Raw genomic sequence first — 23,104 nt, 5'->3', positions numbered from 1 at the left:
GACTACTAGTCAAATCAGTTTCTTTTTAGGGTTCCGTACCCAAAGGGTAAAAACGGGACCCTATTACTAAGACTCCGCTGTCCGTCCGTCCGTCCGTCTGTCACCAGGCTGTATCTCACGAACCGTGATAGCTAGACAGTTGAAATTTTCACAGATGTATTTCTGTTGCCGCTATAAAAACAAATACTAAAAACAGAGTAAAAAAAAGATTTAAGTGGGCTCCCATACAACAAACGTGATTTTTGACCGAACGTAAGCAACGTCGGGCGGGGTCAGTACTTGGATGGGTGACCGTTTTTTTGCTAGTTTTGCTCTATTTTTTGTTGATGGTGCGGAACCCTCCGTGCGCGAGTCAGACTCGCACTTGGCCGGTTTTTTCGAACTGTCAAAACGATTTTGCTACTATGGAATTTATATGAAACACTAGCATGTGACGTCACAATCAAATTACCTACTCTTTATAGTTTTATACGGGTTTCAAAATACTAAGTGTGTCTAAAAATAACTGATTTCTATGTTTCTCCATTAATTTTCTGGTGGTTTATTTCATGCATGTAGTAAAAGAATTTATTTTAAATACAGTCAAATACCCTATACCAATGTCTTTGAGAAAGTTAGGTAGGTACTTGATTTAAGCTCAGTAGTGACTCAGCAGAAAAAAACATGGTGTAGAAAATATTTTTACACATTTTGATGTATGTTTACTACAGCTACACATTTGATTTTTTATTTTATTTTAAGATTTACAAGATTATTTAAAATTTTGTGATGAAAATGTTTTTTGCTCCTACATCTTATAATAAAAACATCGAATGAAGGGGCACCGGGCATAGGGTTAATAAACATTAAGTTGTGTAAAAATATTATTCAAAATGTCAATATCCAGAGATCAAAATGAGGACTATGTTTGTATAGGTAATACCTGATTCCAGTTCAATTGTTTATTCATTCAATATGGACATCCACAATGTTTTTTTATCACCACATGTTTTTAAAATAACAATAATAGTTATAATATTTGTTTCAAAATGCCCTGTCTTATTAATGTTTGGCACTCAGATGTTGGTAAAAAATGTCTGCTATTTTTCTTCAAAGTTATCACATCACCATCTTCAAGCTCTAACTTGCCATAGTCAGCCATACACAACACCTCAATATACAGTGATTTTGGAGGCTTTAGATTTTCTGTCAAATCTATTCCACTGTAGCCAATGTCCTCTCCTAGAGATCTCATGTATGTTGCTAGATTGGTTGAGTATTTTGAGAACCAGTCATATTCATCATCGGAGAGTAATTCTCTTACGTCTGGAGGCAAGACGGAGCCAAACTCCCAGCGTAGAGTCTTGATCTTGTTCATTCTACTGTACAAATACGCTAGCAAGCAGCGCTTATTACGTTCTAAAGCGGAGTGCCTTACTTGCACTGTTGTCCACAGAGATTTGTTTTCTGATGTAGCATTTCTGAAATTAAATTTAACATGTATAAAATATACATTTTTTAACAGGTTTAAGTGGAGCAAGAGGTAAGAGGGTAACACTCACGCATCATTCATATTCATTTGAAATAGGGACTGCGTTTCTTCCAAGATTTGCCGTATCTTTTCATCCTGAAAATGTAATTAGAATAGGAGACTTAGATTTATCTTTTGTCTACTTTTAGCTTAATAATTTGTTTAAACATTTGAGTAACTTACATTGAATTGATCAATAGTCTCGGGGTTTCTTTCTGCTTCTTTTATAAGTTCTATAACTTTCTCACCAAACATTTTGACAAGCAATATTTATGTTCACATTCGTTATCAATTATACAAGATACTAATTGACGTTAAGGATAGTATAAGTATCTTTATTTCAATACATAAAAAATGCGAAAATTTAATTATAATATAACAAAACAGCCTATTTATTGTTTAAATAACCCCAAACCAAAATGTTTTGTTCCGATTAAAAATTGCATTACCGTCCATAAACATCAAATAGACAGTACTGTTTTTTTTAATACTTAATTTTTTAGACAGGTGACATTACGGGGTACGTTCTAAATTTTATGGGCCTTACAGACGGCTGCGACTTATTAGTTTACGCGACAAATTGAGATAAAAGGGGATAAAAATCCAGTAAAGCTTGAGCAAAAATTGCGGAGATCTTTCTCCTTTACGCCAATGAAGGTAATTAGACTAAGTAGATTCGTTTGTAGCCCTGGCGTGGACTTCCACACTATCGCACCGAACCATCAACACGGTACGACTATACACTACAGACAGTCGTACACATGTCGTACACGTCTGCCAGTGTTGCCAACTGCCAAGTGTCATGACGTTTGATTGGGAATGCCCAGTTACGTTGTATAATCTGTGGTAACTATATATATAAAGACAACACCCACTGCGGAAAAATAAATTGACAACGCGATCGCTGTTAAGTAGACCTGTTGTGGAGCGGGAGCGATATATTGTAATATAACACGCGATTACAATAAAAGTACACTGTGAAAAGTATGTTTTAGTGCCTTTCTACACTTTAAATCGGATTATTATTCTCGTGTTATAAACATTGTGCATAGTGAAAGTGTAAAATTAACCTAAACAAAATGAGTGCCAAAAGAGTGATTGAATCAACGAAGGTTCCCGTGCAGGAGAGCGCAGATTCTGGTTATTTGTCTGGTCCAATTAGCGGAGGATTGGATTCAGAGGCCTTGTCAGGTCCTATTTCTGAAGAACTCAGTCGTCCCGAAGATGTGTCGAGTCCCCAGTCGTCGAGACTGTTGAGTTCAGACAAAACGGAAATGGATTCTGGTGTTTTGACGGAGGGGCCTTGTGAAGATTTTAGCAGCACGGAGTTAGAGGATAAAGTTGTGGAACTACAGGCGGAAATGAAAAAATGCGACATTGATGGTCCACCTGAAGTCAACGTTAGCCCTGCCTCGATACCAGAACACTTGCAGATACCCCTTGCTAACATTTTCCAGCAGGATGCGGATGGTGACAAGTAAGTATCCAATAACTTTTAAAAACGTAGGAAAGGGAAGTCAAAATGATGCTCTGATCTTCTTATAGGAAGCATAGACTCATCTCTCTTTAGCATTAAAGGACATATCATTCTTAAGAAAGGGATGGCCGTATGCCTGCAATGACCTCAATTTATATATTTAGGTAGGTATCATCTCTTGATAAAAGGTATTTAATTATTAGTTAGATGTTATCACCATGTGGAGGATTCTTATTAGAATGGAAAATAATAATACCTAATGAAACAAATATAACCTAAAATATGATGCACCAAAAATTACATTTGAATCAAGCAATAACTAACCTTCTGCCTTTGGCATTAGGGCTACAACATGTTACATGATGCATTTCATTGTTTATTGTTATGCAGTTTATCACTTACTTTTAATCAGTCATTATATTTAATAATTATTATTTTAATCTCTAACAACATAAGTAGAGTAGACCAAGATAACTCTGCAACCATTTGGACAGGACAGACTGTGCAAGTGTTATTTATATGCAAAGATCTGACAAATTTGCGACATTGCTCGCAATAATGTGGACATGACTCCAAAATTGATTAAATAATTAAAAATTTAATTAATTTCTTACCTGAGGTTTAATTTTGATTCCTAATCAATAAAAAACACAAAGATTTCTTATAATGTAAATTTATTAAAGAAATTAATCAGTATGTTTTCCAAATTTTCTGTAGGTACTCATTTTTTTATATCAATAATATATTTAAGTGCTATTTATTGCCGAGGGAACAAAATTAAATCTCAAGTAAAAAATTAATTAAAATAATTAAATGATTAATTATTTAATCAATTTCGGAGTCTTGTCCACATTATTGCGAGCAATGTCGCAAATTTGTCCGATCTCTGTTTATATGTCATAATTTCATAGAAGTTTCATTTCATAAGACTTATCTTAGTCTAACTCTAACTCAATATGAATAATTTCAATGTTGTTTGTTCAAATATATTATAACATCAAGGTTCTTCACCATCCAAACTTAATGTACAAATAAGTTATTTATTCCTTCCAGAGAGGTTTATTTATACCATGTGTTTCAAAATGTTTGTTGCTTTCTTTGTAGAGGAGGATTAATATTTAAGTGGCTGAAGTGTTTGGTAAATTCACTGATAAGATTTTGCACTATAACCTTATCTAATAATATACCAGGACATAATAAGTAAAGGCATTATGTCCGCCTGTTGTACTTTTGATATACATATACAGTCTTGCGTTGTATAGTACTGACTGTACAATAAAGTTTTAAATAAATAGGGTGATTTGATTGGGCTTTATAAACAGAGCTTTTTTATGGTTATGGTCATGATGAGAATGACTTTTAATATCTTAAGTTAAAAAATATATTGCAAATGTAATAATAATGTTAAAACTTAACTTAAATAAATCAAAAATGTCTTGGCATTTAACAAAATAGTGTACAATTTGCATTTGGATACACTGTTTTAATTTCTATTATGTTCAAAATTTAATCATTTGATGTACCTATCAGCATGGGTTGTTTTATATTACACAAGTGGTAGATGACTTTAATTATAAGATGACACACCATACCATGAATAATCTTTATTAATAGTATTTTTTTTTTTCCCAGTGTATTGCACATCACAGCTGTTCACGGCTGCAAAGTGAGAACAGCACTCCTTATCAGGCTGTGCCCTCACCCATCATGGCTCGACATCACAAATGACTATGGCCACACAGCGCTACACCTAGCCATCATGAGTGGACATGCCATAATCGCCAGAATGCTCGTCAAAGCGGGTGCTTCCTTCGCCATCAGAGATCACATGGGGGAGACTCCACTACACACGGCAGTGAAAGCTGGCAAGCGAGACTGCTTACTGGCGCTCTTAGACCCTGTGCCCAACCGCAAAGATCAGAAGGCTGTATTGAACCAAAAAAATTATCATGGTGAGTGGTTATGTACCTACCTTTTGTATGAAGTAACATAGTATGCAGTTACTACTATATATATATTTGATGCTACATTGTATTAATAATCTGGTTTATCGGGTATGATCTACTATAACAGTGACAGGAAATTATTTTAATTCAAAGCAATATCTAGAAAGCCAATCACCAAGAATCACTCATTAAAATACAAAATATATTTCAAAAAATGATTAGCACCATCCATTACGGAGCCATTCCATGTGTAAAATAATTGATTACTGATTTAATACAAATTAAAGAGAAAACTCCTATAAAATTAGTGCACTCATTTTTGTTTAACTTAAACATATTATATGAATGCTTCGTTTCCGTTCTATCATAGATAAAACGTAATATAATTCTAAAATAGTGAACAGAAGATCTGAAAATCCTTTTCTACATCATTAAACACGACGTAATTCGTCGTCTAAAAGCTCCTTACATGGTCGTTGCACTGTTTGATTCACTGAGTAAAAACCCAAGATGGTTTTCCCGATAATGCAAGACGCGGATCCGAAATACCGCATCATTTTCTTGGTTTTTACGTTTCTAGAACTTATAAGTCTAATGTAATTAATTTATATTTTTATAGTATAGATATAAATAATAAGCTCGCCCGATGTAAAACAGTCACTATACTACTATACTATTTATATGCTAGTTAGGGCTTGCAATTCGAATATTCGACCTGTTTTGTTTGATTTTGATATTCGAATATTCGGCCGCTCAGGTTTCGAATATTCGAATATTTTTTATTACTATAAAAAATCTATTCCATCTGCTGTAGTTACAGTTTCTGTGTGTTTTCCGGGTATTTACAGTGAATGAGGAACGGTAGGTACCCAAATGCGAAGGAAATAATATTTTTACTGTATTCCTCGATAGACTTCGTAAATACAGTGAAACCTAACTCAAATCGAAAGAAAACGAAATCAAAAAGTAGGTATGTATGTTATTTTTACGGTGCGTAAGTTTTAAGTTAAAAGGTCATTCTGCTTATTCAGTATAATCGTACCTTAAGCGAATATTTGAAGTCTAAACCTTGCCACTTATCGCAATTCGCAAATTTGATCAGACCAAACCTGCCCAACTAGGTAATCTAACCATGCACCTTCAGCTGACGAATAATCCACCCAGTAGTCAACTAACTTTTTCCCTTAAATATTCCAATATTATATAATTAGCCGACCATTAGGAATCAAAACTTGCCAAAACAAATAAAGTCAATAAAGATTGAAAATACAATGGAATTAAAGGTTTACAGGCCTCTGAGCGACTACCTAGTTAATTTAAATTGGAAAATAATTACCTACTAAAAAAATATCTTACATACTCTAGCTAGGTGTTTGGATGGTTAAAGTTATATTATTTCACGCAACGACGAATTTATAATAAAAGTTTTATCTAGAAGTATTGTATACGACATTTTTTTGCGTTTTACTTGTTTTTATAAATGTGGGCATCTCATAGTAATGTAGGATGATAAAATCTAGTCAATTAAGTGGATTTCTGCAAAATATCATTAGTTTCAGCAATAGTAAAACGATGATAAACCGATTTCTCGTTCCTTTTCTTTTTTTTTATAATATTCGAATAATTATTCGAATACGTCGTTAGAAGAAGTCGAATATTCGAATATTTGCAATCCCTAATACTAGTCTAAAAATTCTTTTTTTTAACCTTTTTTTTTAGTTTGAATTAGTTTAAAGTAGGCATCAACTAATTTGATTATTGTTCTCTGAAAATACCTTATATGTTACAATCGTTCGTTATCACATGTAGCGCCATCAGAGGTCACGACCTCGCGATAATGGTTATGACCGAAGTAAATAAAGTGGGCGCTATGTACTTATGTCCTTATCGCGCCAATGCCCAATGCTTCTAGAACAAGATAGAGACGCAGTTAAACAGGCATTCGGGGCGATTCAGGAATACAAGAATCTTCTCATAAAACATTTTTATTAGACTGGAAATTTCCCACTAGGTGCCACTAGTATACCTAGATACTTACATAGTCGGAGGTCACACATATACATATGCTGCTCTGTGAATGTTTAAATAAGCTTTGGATATCTTTATCATCTTTATGAATGTTATGAGTAACGGAAGATGATATTTGACAGTGATCAATTGATTATACTTAATTACGTGTAATTCCATTGAATTGATTTCCGTAGCTTCGTATGTTATAAAGGGCAATTCATAACTGTGAAATATAATTTCTTACGATGACTATAGTTAAAGTGCTTGGTCCTAATACCTACATTTGATAAAACTGCGTCTAAATCTATCGCAAACCTATTTCCCGCGATGACCTCACCTATACAAATTGTACCTATGTCATAGGTATATGAATATTTGTAGGTAGATATAACCATAATGTATACTCGATTGGTGTTTATCGAGGCGTCGCCCTCAGGCTAATTTACACAAGCGTACATATTTATGATATTTTGCTTCTTTTGATACTATCATTTGGTGTGAAGACAAGAGACCGAAATAAGCACTTGAAAAGGTGATATTTTGATCGATAAAAATTGTAAAATTGTTATTCGTAGCGCATTAAGTCATGGATAGAAATAGAGTTGATTTCGTGATATCGGCAATGTTATGAACGATTAGAACATGTTGAATGACGCCCTAGGACGTCCATCCGGACCTTCACACGAGCGTTCACACGAAGATCGTCTCAGAAAAAATACGGAAGCGCACTAGGATCTCTTATGAATTAAATTGTCTGAATGCATGTAACCTGTTTACTAAGGATACTACGACACGATTAGATTGTTTACGTGTGAACGTACTTGGTGACGTGGCCCAAGGTCTATTACGTCAACAGCGAGCCTTGCAGACGTTATAGGGTGACCGCCATGAATCAAGGCTCCTGCATCCATCTAACAGAAATAGGCCTAAGATCACACAGAACTTTGGAATCAAATCATTGGGAACATTGGGACAATTGACTTCTTGTGAAAATCTTTTTACAAATTGAGCCTACCTAACGACCTATTCGGAATTCCCAAAGCAAATAGTATTAAAAAGAGATTAGTTTCTGTCAAATATATTTTAAATCGTCGGAAAACCCAAAGTGTTCTTCAATGTCCTCGCATATAACCGAAATATAAATCGCCATTTGCATAAATGGGTTTACCCAAAGATCGAGATAGTTCCTAAGATGATCGCGGAATTTTAATTAGTAAAGGTAAAGGTGCGAATGTGTGGGCCCCTTTGGACCGGTCCAAGCCAGTGTGAGACGCGCAATTTGGGTATTTCCAGCATCGTTTGACCGCTCGCGTAACCACTTGGCGAGTGAAAGCCTTCCGTTCTCGCAACCAAAATCCAAAAAGTCTTTCACCGTGTAACTCTAACGGAGATATGACCGTTTCAGCCCGAGCGCACCCACGTTGGGATACCCCGGCTATTGTTCCACTGAGAGCGTTTGTGCTGATACGTGTACGAGCTATCTAGGTTGCGTTGCGAGAGGGTTTTCCCGGGTAAGAGTTGCATCCACAGCACTGTCGAAAGTGCGTGTGCTGTTTTATATAATAGGGTCAGCGATCTGTAAAAATAAACTAGGTACTTTATAAAATGAGTCTGCATTATGTAACAGTCAGGGAAAACGCGGTTTTAAAAAAACAGTCATACTGCTCAGTAGGAAACCCCAGCAGTCAACCGCAAAATACCTCGTGGATAGAAAATTTAACAAGGCAAATATATCGGTTGTGCCAAGGGTGTAAACCGTATTGATGATATTGTTTTATAAGTAGGTACAGTCGACATCAGTAGATCTCTGATATTCTTTTGTCGTTGTTACTTTCCACTGTTATATTATCTTATAGAGATGCCCCGAATAGTGGTTTTGGCCGAATACCGAATACAGAATAATCGGCCCCTCTCTCGGCCGAATACCGAATATTCGGCGACCGAATATTCGGCATGACATGCGAACATTTTGAGTCACAATTATTATAAAAACTAATCGCTAACAAAGCTCAACGTTAGATGACGTTAGCTAAGATATATTTTTGTTGAACAGCATTAATGAATAGAGTCAAACAAAACAGACTCATGATAAAAACAAAATGCTTTTTAATCAACGAATGCTCAAAAAAGGGTCTTCGTATTTAACAATTTTTCAAGAACATATTCTAAATATACCTACAGAGTTGTTGGTTATTTTTATTGATTAATTATTATTTTTAAGTAGGTGCACCAGATATTCGGTATTTGGCCGAATAGTAGGCCACATTCGGCCAAATACCGAATATACGGCAAAATGGCAGGCATAGGCATCTCTATTATCTTATACCTTTAAACGAGCAATCCTTGTTTATTTATTTATATATTTATTTCGGCGATCTCGAAAACTGCTCTAACGATTTCGATGAAATTTGCTATATAGGAGTTTTCGGGGCGAAAAATCGATATATCTAGGAAAACGCGCATTTGTGAGTTTTTATATGTTTTATATAATAAAGATATTAATTCAATAAAGAAACACAATTGTAAATTTAATAATCATAAGTCACGTTAATCGCCGTGACAAAAAACAAACTCGGTTTAAATTCGAGCTATATTATTACACTATTATTTTCAAAATATTATTGCCTCTTCCAAATTCCGATCCGTCTTAAATCGGGAAGGGACAGGAAAACCCCACATCTACAATGATCCTTTTATTACCCCTCGTCACGGCATCATTTCATAATACCGTTGAGGTAAACAATAGTTTTCGAAATGCCACTTCTCGCTGGCGCGTATCTTGTCAGTTTGTAGGGCGCTGGGTTTCCCAGCCTCGGGCTTTCCAATGTCAAACACCCCGCATGTGTAAAACAAGAATTCTTTCACGTACGTCTTAGCTGGCGTTATTGAATATTGAGATGGGATTGAAGATACGGATCCGTGAATCGGTAGTACATTATTTGGTCATCTCTCTTTGTTTACAGCTAAGCTAACGTACTTGTGACTTCTATTTAACTTTTGCCGTGGCATAAATTAATACCGGCTGTAGGTACTTATATGAGTTATATGTGTATTTAACTATTTATCTATGTACTTCGATAGTGATCCTATAGTGAATGAACACAGCTTTGACCCAAGTTAAACGGAAGCATTAGGTACAGGTAGAGGTAGTGAACGGAAATTCCAAGGTGTTTTGCAACGCATCCAAATTCTTGCCACCATGGCATTCTGCGGCCGGGTTCTCCGGTGTCATAATCCCAGATTTCCCTCTAATGCTTCGTGTTTACCCAAATACCTGTATTAACGATTATGAGCATCGTTCCACTTAATTACCTGAGAGTGCGCTATGCTATACGCGTTACAGATCAATAGCTACCTACTTGTAATTATTATTGCTGACGGTTTCCATGAACTTACTACGCGTTTCCTTGTAAACAAACAACTCGATACTATTAAATTTTCCATTACAATCCTTCCATTAAACCGGACTCATCGCATCTGCATACGGAAACAGTGAAAATAACGATTGCCATATTTGGCGCGGTGCGTCGCGCGCGCACCTCGCTGGGCCACAGTCCACATAACTTGGAAAACCCCAGCTTGCGTCGTACCTGCCCCCTCGCCTCGCCTCACAACCTATCCATAGATAGCACAGCGCGCAGCGGTCACGTCTACGTTGCGTTTGCTCAATGAGTACCACGTGTAACACATGTACTTTTCTAACGAGATCGTACCTTTATAGGATAACATCAGAGGGCCCGATTCGGATTTTGTAATAGATATCTATTAGACATCGCCAAGATACGATAACGATATGTTTAAGATCTAACCTGTTAAATTTGACGCTAAAATTTCCGCGATTCTGGAGATATTTTTGAACGATTTCCACAAGATATTACTTAGAGATCTAATTCACATCTAATAGATATCTAACACGATCTATCGTAAAAGTGACATTGGTTGACCGAATTGCGCTGCAAAAGAGAACTATGTAGTTGAAATCTAAACTATAACGTATCTAGAATGGATCTAGTACGTGTCGTCTCTTGTGAATATCTTGAAGTTCGAATACGGCAGAGATTCATGTGTAAAATATTCACAATTCACATGTATTTACAGATCTCTCCAAGCGAAATGTCACAATATGACTAGATAATAAATAACATAACGTTTGTGTAACAAACGAGTGTTGTAGTTATTCAGTGCAAGTTTTTCTAATGTTTTTAGTGTAGTTACCTATGTCACTTCAAGGTGCTTGGTAAATTGCGCATAAAACAGTCAATGCCTATATACTGCGATCAGCTAGGGTTTTCCTCAAGGTTGAATGCACTTCAGCATTTACGTAGTATAAAATGAAACAAAAACTTATAATAGAAGGTGTATTAAACAGTAGCTATTTTATTTTTCATTCGTCCGGCTGTCTATTCTAGTCGACTTAAATAAACTTGGATTTCGGCCAACATTATGAGATGACGCAGAAAAGCCGGTAGATACATAATTTGCCATATAGCTGGCATTATTTAAACTCCGACAGCGTACTAAGATTTGGATCTTGTTGTATAGACATTAGAATTGTTATGAACAAAATGTTTTTTTTTCACAATTTGGACAGCTTGGTTTCAAGTAGTACAAGTACCTACGTTTAATTTATGTAGAGATTTCAATTAAGCGAAATGTAAGTCATATGTTGTCCCCAGTTATTACAATTCACGTAATGTAAACCTTCATGCTATAATAGTTCATGACCACAAATGAGGCTGTGGACGCTGTGGTATTAGTGTTTTCGAGTAAAACTGTCCTTCAAGAAGATTCACGCGGGGCAGTCTGAAAAGCGAAACGCCATGTTTTTTCCTCGACTTTTTGCGGGATTTGCTTTTCTCAGTATAGACATCGAAGCCAGTCATCCGTGACTACACGAGGTTACGAGGTAATGAAATAGATGGCGAATCAAAGGTTTGACTAGATACCGGTGTACCAGTGACATCACCAGTACCCGTACCATGAGTCACTGACAGTGTCAAAACTGACATACGCTAACGTCTACGTAATTTACTTTTTATACATCTCGCTTGCACTATTATGCGAGTACGAGCGAGATGCATAGAAAGTAAGTTACGTTCTGGATAGCGTTTATGTCAGTGCCAAACAAAGATGATTGTTTACATACAGAAACACTTGCTTGTATTACACCGGTAGCGTCATTTGATGGAAACAGATAACTTTCTATATCGTGTCAATCGTGTGATATATAATTATCGTATCGCTAGATCCTGTGGGGTAGGACTGATATAACTAAGTCGCTTTTGGTTGGCCTTTAAGCAATTATTTTTTATATTTTTCTGTTTGTTTCAGGCCAAGCTTGCGTGCACATCGCAGCCAAAAAGGGAGATATAGAAATGCTGCACACCCTCGTCCTCTACGGTGCCGACATCAACGCCAAGGTGAGTGTCGTGCGTGACGTACATAGCCGTACACATTCCTACTACACCATTACCGTGATTAGCCTTTAAGTATTGATAATTAATTACAGCAGCTGCAAGTAATGATCGATGGTACGTTTTCGTGATGTATGCGTATTTGTTTATTAAAAGTTCGATTAAGTATATCATAATCTTTCAAGTGGCATACGTCATTTTCGAGTTGTTGGAATTTCGATTTTATTTTAATTATTCAAATTTTAATGACGAAAATTGTCCGGAAGACGGTTCCTGCCACTTCAAGGGATAATTATGTAATTAATTAATTATTTCGGTGAATTAAGTGACTTTTTAACTGCATGCGTGCACTGCTATCAGAAAAACAAAGCGAAAATTAAAACACTGATTTTAATATGATAGATATTTTGACCTCTGTTTTCTAACGAAACGTAAGCTGACGAGAATAAACATATTTACAAGAATAATTTTGACGGATTTGGCATCGAACATCTTTAGCATTGCCGGCTGACGCCATTCCAATATTTACCTAAATATTGTATTAAGTAAAAGACAACATTCGCTAGTTAGCTGACTAGGAAACGTGCTATGTGGCACATTGCTGAACAAAACACCACGATTGTTTGGCATTGAATAGGTTTCCCCGTCGGAAAACCCGTTCTAATCTTATACTGATAACGATACTTACCGGGTTTTTTCACCACTCCACCTATAGATTTCTTTTGCTTTGTTGATGTTAGCATTATCTTGACTTGCACAATTGACTACAGTAAGTAAGTATCTATCAAGGTACTTGTAAATTATGCTTTTAAAGCGTTTTACTATACAGTATAATTGACTGTAATTAATACATGCGTATTAGGGTGTCGCTTATTTCGCCGAAGTTAAAATTTTCTATGTCTCACCCGCTTAATTTATTATATTTGACTAAAAAACAAATGTGGATTTTTTTCAGAATTTTCAATTACGTTTTAGGGGTTGCTACCGAATTTTTAAAATTTGGATCCTCCATACAAGATATTTTTTTTTTATGAGGTAACAGGTCAGGGTGTATTCATGTGCAGTTCAACATAAAATAATACCACTATTTTTTTAAAGCTTATTATGCGTGTTTTAGGCGTTCTAAATATTGATTCAGCAGTGCGCACTCCTAAAACAGGAATAAAAAATATTTAAAAATATATACGTAGGTTGCCCTGAAAGTTTCGGGAATTGCATACTTAGGAACGTATATTTGACATGTGTTATACCTCTTTGTTACAAGCATAGTCTCATTATTCGAAAACACTGGCCACTTAGAAAAAAAAAACAATGTTCTATTTTCAATTGTTTTTTAAAGTCGTTGAGTCGCTGGTGAAAATGGAGCTGTCCCGCGAAAGTTTTAGAGCAATGATTTATTATGACTTTAAAAGTGGATTAACACAACAACAATGTGGAGACCGATTGACTATTGCTTTTAGTAGTGAAGCACCTTCGAAGACGACAATATACAGGTGGTATTCGGAATTTCAACGTGGCCGTGTGTCTCTTGCGGATGACGTACGTGAGGGTCGACCGAAAACTGCCGTTACCGATCAAAACATCGATGTTGTTCGCCAACTGATAAAAGAAGATAGGCATGTTACATATCGGGAAATTCAGGAGACTTTAGGCATTGGAATGAGTCAGGTACAAGTTATTTTACAGCAAGAGTTGGGCGTGCGGAAGTTGTTTTCCCGGTGGATTCCTCACTTGTTATCTGACGAGCAGAAAACGGTCCGTGTCAATTGGTGCCACAAAACCCTAAAAAGATTTAATGGAGGAAGCTCAACTGCCGTTTTTAGTATTGTGTCAGGTGACGAGTCATGGATTTACGCATATGAGCCTGAATCCAAAAACCAATCTCGAGTATGGGTTTACGAAGACGAGCCGAAGCCAACAAAAGTTGTTCGTTCTCGCAGCACGATCAAAAAAATGGTAGCCACGTTTGTCTCCAAATCGGGTCACGTGGCGACTATTGCTCTTGAAGATCGAAGAACTGTCAATGCCGATTGGTATATAGGCGTTTGTTTACCGATTGTTTTTGCTGAACTGCGAAAAAATAACCCTAACCGCCGTATTATACTACACCATGATAATGCCAGCCCTCATACTGCTCAGAAAACAAACGACTATCTGAAGGGCGAAAAAGTCGAATTACTGGACCATCCTCCGTACAGCCCCGACCTAAGTCCCAACGATTTTTTTACTTTCCCGAAAATAAAGAATCGGTTGCGTGGTCAGCGTTTTCAGACCGCGGAAGAAGCAGTCCACGCTTATAAAATGGCCATTTCGTCAACCCCCAGTTCAGAGTTCAATAACTGTTTTGAAAACTGGTTTCAGAGAATGAAAAAGTGCATTAAACACAAAGGAGAATACTTTGAAAAACAATAAAAGTACTTTTATTTCATTTAAACGCGTATTTTTTCCAATTCCCGAAACTTTCAGGGCAACCTACGTATTAACTATACCTTTATTGAATTATATATAAATAGCTTCCATATACTTTGACTCACTGTCTCACTAAAAAAAAAACATCATGTATGAAGGATCCAAATTTTCTAAATTCGGTAACGACCCCTAAAACGAAATTAAAAATTCTGAAATAAATCCGCATTTGTTTTTTAGGGAAAGAGAACAATTTAAGGGGGTGAGACATAGAAAATTTCAATTTCGACGAAATAAGCAACACCCTAAGGGCTCATTTAGACGGTGCGAGAACTCGTATGCGAGTTTCATTACATTGCGGGTTTTGATCGCTCGGTTGAATTGGACGTAACCAACAGTCCGCAATGTATCTAAAATCGCGTGCGAGTTCGCGCGCCTTCTAAATCAGCCCTTATGCGTATCTACTTAAACAAACTGAAACTTATAAAATTTTTCTCGATTGTTTATATCCAAGTCCGTGAGAATTGGATAATTCTTTTTATTTAATACGTTTATTAGCTTATTTAATTGATACGAAAATTGATTTTATCCTTGTTTGCGACGCTAGTTAGAAACGCAAGGCGATGCCAATATAAAATTACATTAGGAAAATCCAGTGCGGTCGAAACCTTCCAGCAATAATAATGGGAATAACATTAATTAACGTTAAAATGGCGACTCATAAACAATTGCTAGTGTTTCCCAAATTGCTTCTTGATTCTTGGTATTATAATGTTTGATTTAACGAGCAATTATATTATATAACCTAGATAGGTTATACTCATACTTGAGGAGCACAAAAAATACTTGCATATTTATTTCTGTGCCTACGAAGAAATCTGTTATTATGTGTTCCGTTCCACGTCTGAGATCTTCATTGAGAGCGTAACGCCTCCGGTGACCGATAGATGCCGCTAGCGTCTATGTAGTCGCTCCGCCGCCTCGCCGTGACGTAGTTCCGCTTCCCTTTCCTGCAAACAGACGCCCGCCCCCCGCCACTCGCCGCCGCCATGTCATTGTTTCGTCGACCGTCCTGACCGATGGTCCGCAAATTTTTTTGCGAACATTTTTGCAGCATGGTGCTTTAAAAATTTCCGATCCAAAGTTTGTTCGATTAAATAGCGAGATATAGCCAGAGATCGCCACTACTAGTCTTTTGGCGCTCTCGGGATCGATCTTCCAACGGTGCTTTTCGATTCTACCCACTTTTTTCTTGCTAAATTATCTTTTACATGCCATGCTGCTAAAATCGTTACCGTTAACTCGCATTTTCGAGAGTGAAGTAGGAAGTGCGTCAACAAGTCGTTTCAAGTGTCGTTTGTTACAACGCGTGGTAACGTAAGTCGCTCCGCATCGGAGAGGAACGTGCGTTATCGTGCCTGCCGCGAGGAGCGGTGCCGGCCCGGCGCGGTGGGGTGCCGGGGCCGCGCTGCAATAGGATAGGTTTGGATTGTCTCAAACCATCTGGTAAGATATTCTAGCTGTATTTGGCGTTCGGAAGCGCATTGTGAATGCCTACTTGGACGCTAAAGCCCCGGTTCTCGTCCGATTACCGCAGGTGTCGGCCGAGGTCGGTGCCCGTGCTCGGAGCCCGGGAGTATTACCTCGTGTTGTTAGTTTCCGACGCGACAGTTCGTGTCGTTCGCCGCGTCGGCGCCGTCGACTTTCTCTTGTCGTCCGAGGTGACTCCGAGACGCCGCGACGCTGTGGGCCGGCGCCCGAAGTGTCGCAGCGCAGGTGCTTCCGGTCCGCGGAACTCCGAGAGGCGTCACGCGCCCGCTCCTGTTGCTGCGGTCGCGGCGCGGGTGGATCGCGGACCTCTCGGTCCCGTCCTGGCGCCAAGGTGAAGGCGGACCGGACCACGGGGAGCATGCTACTGCATCTCGAGCTCAAAGTGGAAGGAAGGTAAGTTACGTGGAAGCCACTCTGTGGAAACACTACGAGTACAGCGGCGGGGCCGTTCGCCGCGCCGGTTGCCATCTATCAAGGCGTCGGGCAACAGTGCCGCCCGCTACGGTGGCGCTGCCCGCCACGCGCATCGGCACCTCCTGAGCCGACAACGTCCATCAGGCGCGATGGCGCGTCACGCACCGGCGCCTCCCGAGCTGGCGGTGGCTGCCGCCACGATTGGCGCCGCCCACCTCACGCATCGGCGCCTCTTGAGCTGGCCGCCACCATGGCGCCTCACGCACCAGCGAAACAGTGGCGGGCCGCCACGATGGCGGCACCCGCCTCACGCGTCGGCGCCTCTCGAGCTGGCCGCCACAATGGCGCCTCTCGCCTCACCAGCGCCTCCTGAGCCAGTGGCGGCCGCCACGATGGCGCCGGCCGCCACGATGGCGCCTCTCGCCTCACGCACCTGCGAACCGGTGGCGGGCCGCCACAAGGGTGCCGCCCGCCTCGCGCACCGGCACCTCTCGAGCTGGCCGCCACGATGGCGCCTCTCGCCTCACGCACCGGCGCCTCCCGAGCTGGCCGCCACGATGGCACCTCTCGCGTCACGCGCCAGCGCCTCCCGAGCTGGCGGTGGCTGCCGCCACGATGGCGCTTCTCGCGTCACGCGCCGGCGCCTCCCAAGCTGTCGGTGGCTGCCGCCACGATGGCGCCTCTCGCGTCACGCGCCGGCGCCTCCCGAGCTGGCGGTGGCTGCCGCCACGATGGCGCTTCTCGCGTCACGCGCCGGCGCCTCCCAAGCTGTCGGTGGCTGCCGCCATGATGGCGCCTCTCGCGTCGCACGCCGGCGCCACCCGAGCTGGCGGTGGCTGCCGCCACGATGGCGCCTCTCGCGTCACGCGCCGGCGCCTCCCAAGCTGTCGGTGGCTGCCGCCACGATGGCGCCTCTCGCGTCGCACGCCGGCGCCACCCGAGCTGGCGGTGGCTGCCGCCACGATGGCGCTTCTCGCGTCACGCGCCGGCGCCTCCCAAGCTGTCGGTGGCTGCCGCCACGATGGCGCCTCTCGCGTCGCACGCCGGCGCCACCCGAGCTGGCGGTGGCTGCCGCCACGATGGCGCCTCTCGCGTCACGCGCCGGCGCCTCCCAAGCTGTCGGTGGCTGCCGCCACGATGGCGCCTCTCGCGTCGCACGCCGGCGCCACCCGAGCTGGCGGTGGCTGCCGCCACGATGGCGCCTCTCGCGTCACGCGCCGGCGCCTCCCAAGCTGTCGGTGGCTGCCGCCACGATGGCGCCTCTCGCGTCGCGCGCCGGCGTCACCCGAGCTGGCGGTGGCTGCCGCCACGATGGCGCTTCTCGCGTCACGCGCCGGCGCCTCCCGAGCTGTTGGTGGCTGCCGCCACGATGGCGCCTCTCGCGTAACGCGCCGGCGCCTCTGCCGCCACGATGGCGCTTCTCGCGTCACGCACCGGCGCCTCCCGAGATGTCGGTGGCTGCCGCCACGATGGCGCCTCTCGCGTCACGCGCCGGCGCCTCCTGAGCTGGCGGTGGCTGCCGCCACGATGGCGCTTCTCGCGTCACGCGCCGGCGCCTCCCGAGCTGTTGGTGGCTGCCGCCACGATGGCGCCACCCGAGCTGGCGGTGGCTGCCGCCACGATGGCGCCTCTCGCGTCACGCGCCGGCGCCACCCGAGCTGTTGGTGGCTGCCGCCACGATGGCGCCTCTCGCGTCACGCGCCGGCGCCTCCCGAGCTGGCGATGGCTGCCGCCACGATGGCGCCTCTCGCGTTACGCGCCGGCGCCTCCCGAGCTGGCGGTGGCTGCCGCCACGATGACGCCGCCCACCTCACGCACCGGCACCTTCCGAGCGGCGGCGGTTGCCATGATAGCGCCGGCAATTACGTCGATGCTGCAAGTACGACGCTGTCGTCCTTTGCAATGGCACCCATGTTCTGTTCGTAAGAAAACTTACCTGCTGCCGTTCCCAATGATATCGCCAGCGGCCGTGTCGATGCAGCCCGCCAAGCCGACGCCGCCCGGGCGCCACGCCGCCGCCGTCCGGCGCCACGTGTGCCACGGTACCAGTTTTCCCTGTCCACATGGCCCCATTGAGGTACGCAGGCGCTTATAGCTATGGTGCAACAGCACGAGCAGACCGCTAAACTCTTGCTTTCGGTTAAGGATTCCTCCGTCGCCAAGGCGACGGCAGACAAGGTCCCGTGTGCTCCGCTCAAAACCGAGGTTGAAGGCATTGAAAAGGTTTGCAGTGTTCACATAATTATCTCTCTGCTTGCCCGCGCTCTCCAGCTTAAGTTCCGTCTTACAAAGACGAACTCGTTCGCCAAGCCCCTAATAAACAAAATGGGACAAATAAACCCGCTGCGCCTGAACGAGCTTGTGTTTCCGGTGCCAAGAGAAAGGGGCCAGGAGGACTCCAGCAGTTGCCATCTGTCTGTCTTCGACTTTATCGAAACAGTTTTGTTAAGCAAAGCGCCAAAATCGATTTTAGACTTGATTTCATCAGTGCGATTTCCTTAAAAGCATGCTACCATGCTCCTATACAAGTTTGACTGAAGGTTTTTCGTTTTCTCAACATACAGACCTGCCTTGCTGCCGAGTTTCTCACAGAAACTATACTCGATGCCTCCTGTTCAGTCTCAAATTCGCAAACCTTAGTTTATGGAGATTGCACCGTCGTAGTCCTCACCTTATACCTGTAGTCCGTTAATAATGGTAGACAATGTACGAAGTGAGGCCCTTCAAGTGGAGAGTAATCGTTAACGGGCCGCACCTGCAGCGCTGACGACAGGAGTGTACTACAAACATACAACCGTTACTACGGTTGTCGAAAAAACTGCTGATGCCAGCAGATCGTCTATAGTTCGCGCTGGTTCCTTGCAACTTACCAGGTCGGTATAACCCCCAAAGGCGACGGTTTATCAAAAAGTCACTGCGTCCCCCGAGTGGCAGCTGCGCCCAGAAGCCGCCGAGCTATCTTCGCCTGATAGGCACCTTGTTGGTCGGCCTCTCCGCTTTCGAGAGCTCTCGCACTGTACCACGGTATGTCTTAATCGACTCTTTGAAGTGCTACCACGACGCGTTTGGCAGCTGCCGGTGATACGACTTGGCATGGATATCTCCACCTCCCAGGCTAGTCTGTTTACTGTGACGGCGTGATGAGGAGAGCTGTGGTAAGCTTGCAATTTACCGGCGGTCCTAGTGAACACAACGTCAGACCACCATCCCTTACAAGTCAACGACCTTAAGAATCGAGGTGTAGCTCCTGTCAGATAGGACGCTCCAACACCGAGCCGGCGATAACCGGCTATTTCCGGTTCCGGTACTGGTTGTCTAGAAAACCAGTACCGGGGAGCACTCCCTAGATCGTCCCCTCGTCGAGGTCGCTGTACGCCCACAATGTAGAAATGATCTTCATGGTGCATCAAAAATGAGATCGACTGCCAGGTACCTCTAATACCCAGTGAAGTAGCAAGCTATCTCGGACATCTATTTCTATTCTCCATGTTAGCTTTTAGAATGATACTTGTTCAGAAGCCTGTAACAAGTGCTGTATGTGAACCACTATCGGACATAGCGAGACCAGCGCCTCCCAAACCACCAGCTTGGGACGCGAGAAATCTTATTCAAATTACTTGCCCTAACTTGAATAATCCTGCAACGTACCTATAATAGAAGAGCTGCCGCACCTTTACTGTTAGCATCAGGCCACAGGGTCAATGACCTTACCCTACTACACTGTAGCCCAGGCAATTACATAGATAACTTTGACGCTATTATTTTGTGTCCGAAATTCGGTTCTAAACCAGATAACGTGTCTCACCGACTGGACTCTCTTAGAAGCTTCGGAATAAAGTATAGACCCAGTAGGTAGTCTAGGTACGTCAACTTGTGAGAATTACACAAAATGTTAGGGGACACTGCGCTTATTTCCTTCAGACACAGTAGTCTCATCCAATCCGGCCTCGCCTACGATTGCTTTCGATCCATGATGTACTTAATCACTAAATTAGCTGGAAAACTATCCAATTACTTAGCGATATTTTGGCTTAAGTTAATTGGGAACATGACTCTTTCTTTAGACGATCTTATCGCGAGATTCTGCGGATCGGATGCGATTTCGAATGAGAAATCTCTCAAACCAGTTTAACGTCAGATTCGAACCTGGGATTACAGTTTAAATTCTTAATTTCCTGTAATGCATCATTATAACGAGTTATTGTGATTTCATGGGTTGCAATAAGGCGTATATATATTTACTCTTTCTCTGAGTTATATGACAGTAGGTGTAGCCCTAACGCTTGCGCGCCCGCTGACTCGCCACCAGGAGATAATAAACAGGTCTCAATGAAGATCTCAGACGTGGAACGGAACACATAATATAAAAATTTTACCTTCCAATAAAATTATTATTATGTTTCCTTCCACGTCTGAGATCTGAGTAATGCCTTCCTGGCAGGCTACTAGGCTACTTTTATACCGACGGTACTTCTCCTCAACAATGACATGGCGGCGGCGAGTGGCGGGGGGCGGGCGTCTGTTTGCAGGAAAGGGAAGCGGAACTACGTCACGGCGAGGCGGCGGAGCGACTACATAGACGCTAGCGGCATCTATCGGTCACCGGAGGCGTTACGCTCTCAATGAAGATCTCAGACGTGGAAGGAAACATAATAATAATTTTATTGGAAGGTAAAATTTTTATATTTTTGATAAATTTTCTCATTCCATCCATCTTTGTCACACTCGTTGTTAAACATAAGGTCGTCTCTTTCTCTTTCGGTGTGCGGGAGCTCGTTAGCACGTGCACATTTCTTGCTTGTCCAGCCGCGACTAAAGGCAACTTGTCCAATTGTCACAAGTTAAGCGCTTCAATTTTGGAACGCCTATAACCTATCTTGAGTTATCATTGTTAACGAGCGAATTTATGGCTACTTTAAGTACGGTCGAGTTCACAGACAACCAACAAGCCAACGTTCCAAAAATATATTTACGCCACCTTATTGTCAGTGTCTTAGAAGTGTGTAAATATATTTTTAGAACGATGGTTTCTAAAGATATCTGTGGACTCGACTTTACAAGGTTTTTATCGGTACTTTAAACTGAAAGTAGTACATATTATTTTTTTCTGCTGAAGACCGTCATTTCGTTTGTAAATTACATTGATATTTTTGTCAGTAATTTTTCGAAGACCACTCTCAACTCCTTTTAGAGTCATAAACAATGTAAAAGTTTAGATTTTTTTATTAATTAAATATTTTGTCTCGTTCAGGACGGCAGCTCAGGCTGGACGCCCCTGCACTACGCGGCGCGCGCCGGCAACCACTCCGTGTCGCAGTACCTGCTCGAGCGCTGTCCCAAAGTGTGGAAGTACGTCTCCGACTACGCCGGACGCACGCCCATGCGTCTGTCGCGTCGCACCGGCGTACATAACTACTTCATTAACACGTACAAGCATGATGATGACGAGGACTACACGAGTGATGAGGTGAGTTGGTGTAATAACCATAATAATGGTCCACATTTTTTCCAAAATATTTAGTTAGAAATGGACAAGGTTAGGTTAGTCAAAAATGTCATCAGTATTTGCAAAAAAAAGCTTTGCAAGCTTTGGTTTTGGTCTTTATAAAACGAGATACTTATGTTGTTTAACATTATGATGTAAAGAATCATATGTACAACATACTCTTCCCGTACGTCATATAAATAAGCCACTAATATACATTTTGTTTGCCTACAGGACGATGGTGACGACTTCTTGGAGATGCACAAGTCGCAGCCGGTGGCGGTATGACGTCATTAAGTAAACAACATTGAACGCGACCGAGCACTTACGTTATTGTTACGTTAGACTGAAGGGGTGGCCCGTTCACGACAACGCCCAAGCGTGCAATCTAAACGTTCGTTAATTGTGTTTCCACTTGAAGGATACTCTTATTGAAGCCCGAAGACTGTTTTCTTATCAATCTATGCCGAGTATTGAGGCTCTAGATTTAATGCTCAGCTATCCCGAGAATTTTAATGTACCCTAGAATTAAATTGTACCCTAGGATTACAGTAAACTAAGTCTTTAGTGCTGCATACAGTTAATCCTATCAGCTAATGGTTTCAAGTGGAAAGATAATTGTGACTGTACGTGTATTTATTTAAATTTACGTTTGCTAAGTGCAAACTGTGATATTAGGGTTCCGAAGAACCCTATGTAGGAGCCCGTCCGTCTGTCTAGTCTATATCGTTAGTTAGTCTGAGGATGGTGTGAGACCGCGTTTTTTAGAAAAGCGTGCGTTTATTTAATTAACCCACCAAAATCGTTGGCTACGCGTTAACGGTTCTTTCTATTTCTCATAGTTCGAATTTATATTTAAAATAGTATAATTGTATGGATATAACTTTAGCC

At 42.0% G+C, this 23,104-nt stretch overlaps 2 protein-coding genes across 2 annotated transcripts; one reads left to right on the top strand and one right to left on the bottom strand.

Moving 5' to 3' along the window:
- Positions 1 to 926: 926 nt before the first annotated feature.
- On the bottom strand, positions 927 to 1,796 carry LOC134654078 (DNA replication complex GINS protein PSF1-like). Its single transcript, XM_063509498.1, has 3 exons — positions 1,694 to 1,796; positions 1,542 to 1,606; positions 927 to 1,460 (listed from the first exon to the last, which is right to left on the bottom strand). The coding sequence occupies exons 1-3, from the start codon at positions 1,763 to 1,765 to the stop codon at positions 1,010 to 1,012; spliced, it is 588 nt and encodes a 195-aa protein (XP_063365568.1). The 5' UTR covers positions 1,766 to 1,796; the 3' UTR covers positions 927 to 1,009.
- Positions 1,797 to 2,404: 608 nt separating this feature from the next.
- Positions 2,405 to 22,721, top strand: LOC134651636 (NF-kappa-B inhibitor cactus). The gene is made up of 5 exons (XM_063506738.1): positions 2,405 to 2,987; positions 4,620 to 4,939; positions 12,275 to 12,363; positions 21,980 to 22,195; positions 22,448 to 22,721. The coding sequence occupies exons 1-5, from the start codon at positions 2,590 to 2,592 to the stop codon at positions 22,499 to 22,501; spliced, it is 1,077 nt and encodes a 358-aa protein (XP_063362808.1). The 5' UTR covers positions 2,405 to 2,589; the 3' UTR covers positions 22,502 to 22,721.
- Positions 22,722 to 23,104: the final 383 nt, after the last annotated feature.

Source organism: Cydia amplana, chromosome 1 (genome assembly GCF_948474715.1).
Source record: "Cydia amplana chromosome 1, ilCydAmpl1.1, whole genome shotgun sequence".
NCBI lineage: Eukaryota > Metazoa > Arthropoda > Insecta > Lepidoptera > Tortricidae > Cydia > Cydia amplana.
The sequence above is the reverse complement of the archived record's forward strand: the minus strand, read 5'-3'. Positions and strand labels throughout refer to the sequence as shown.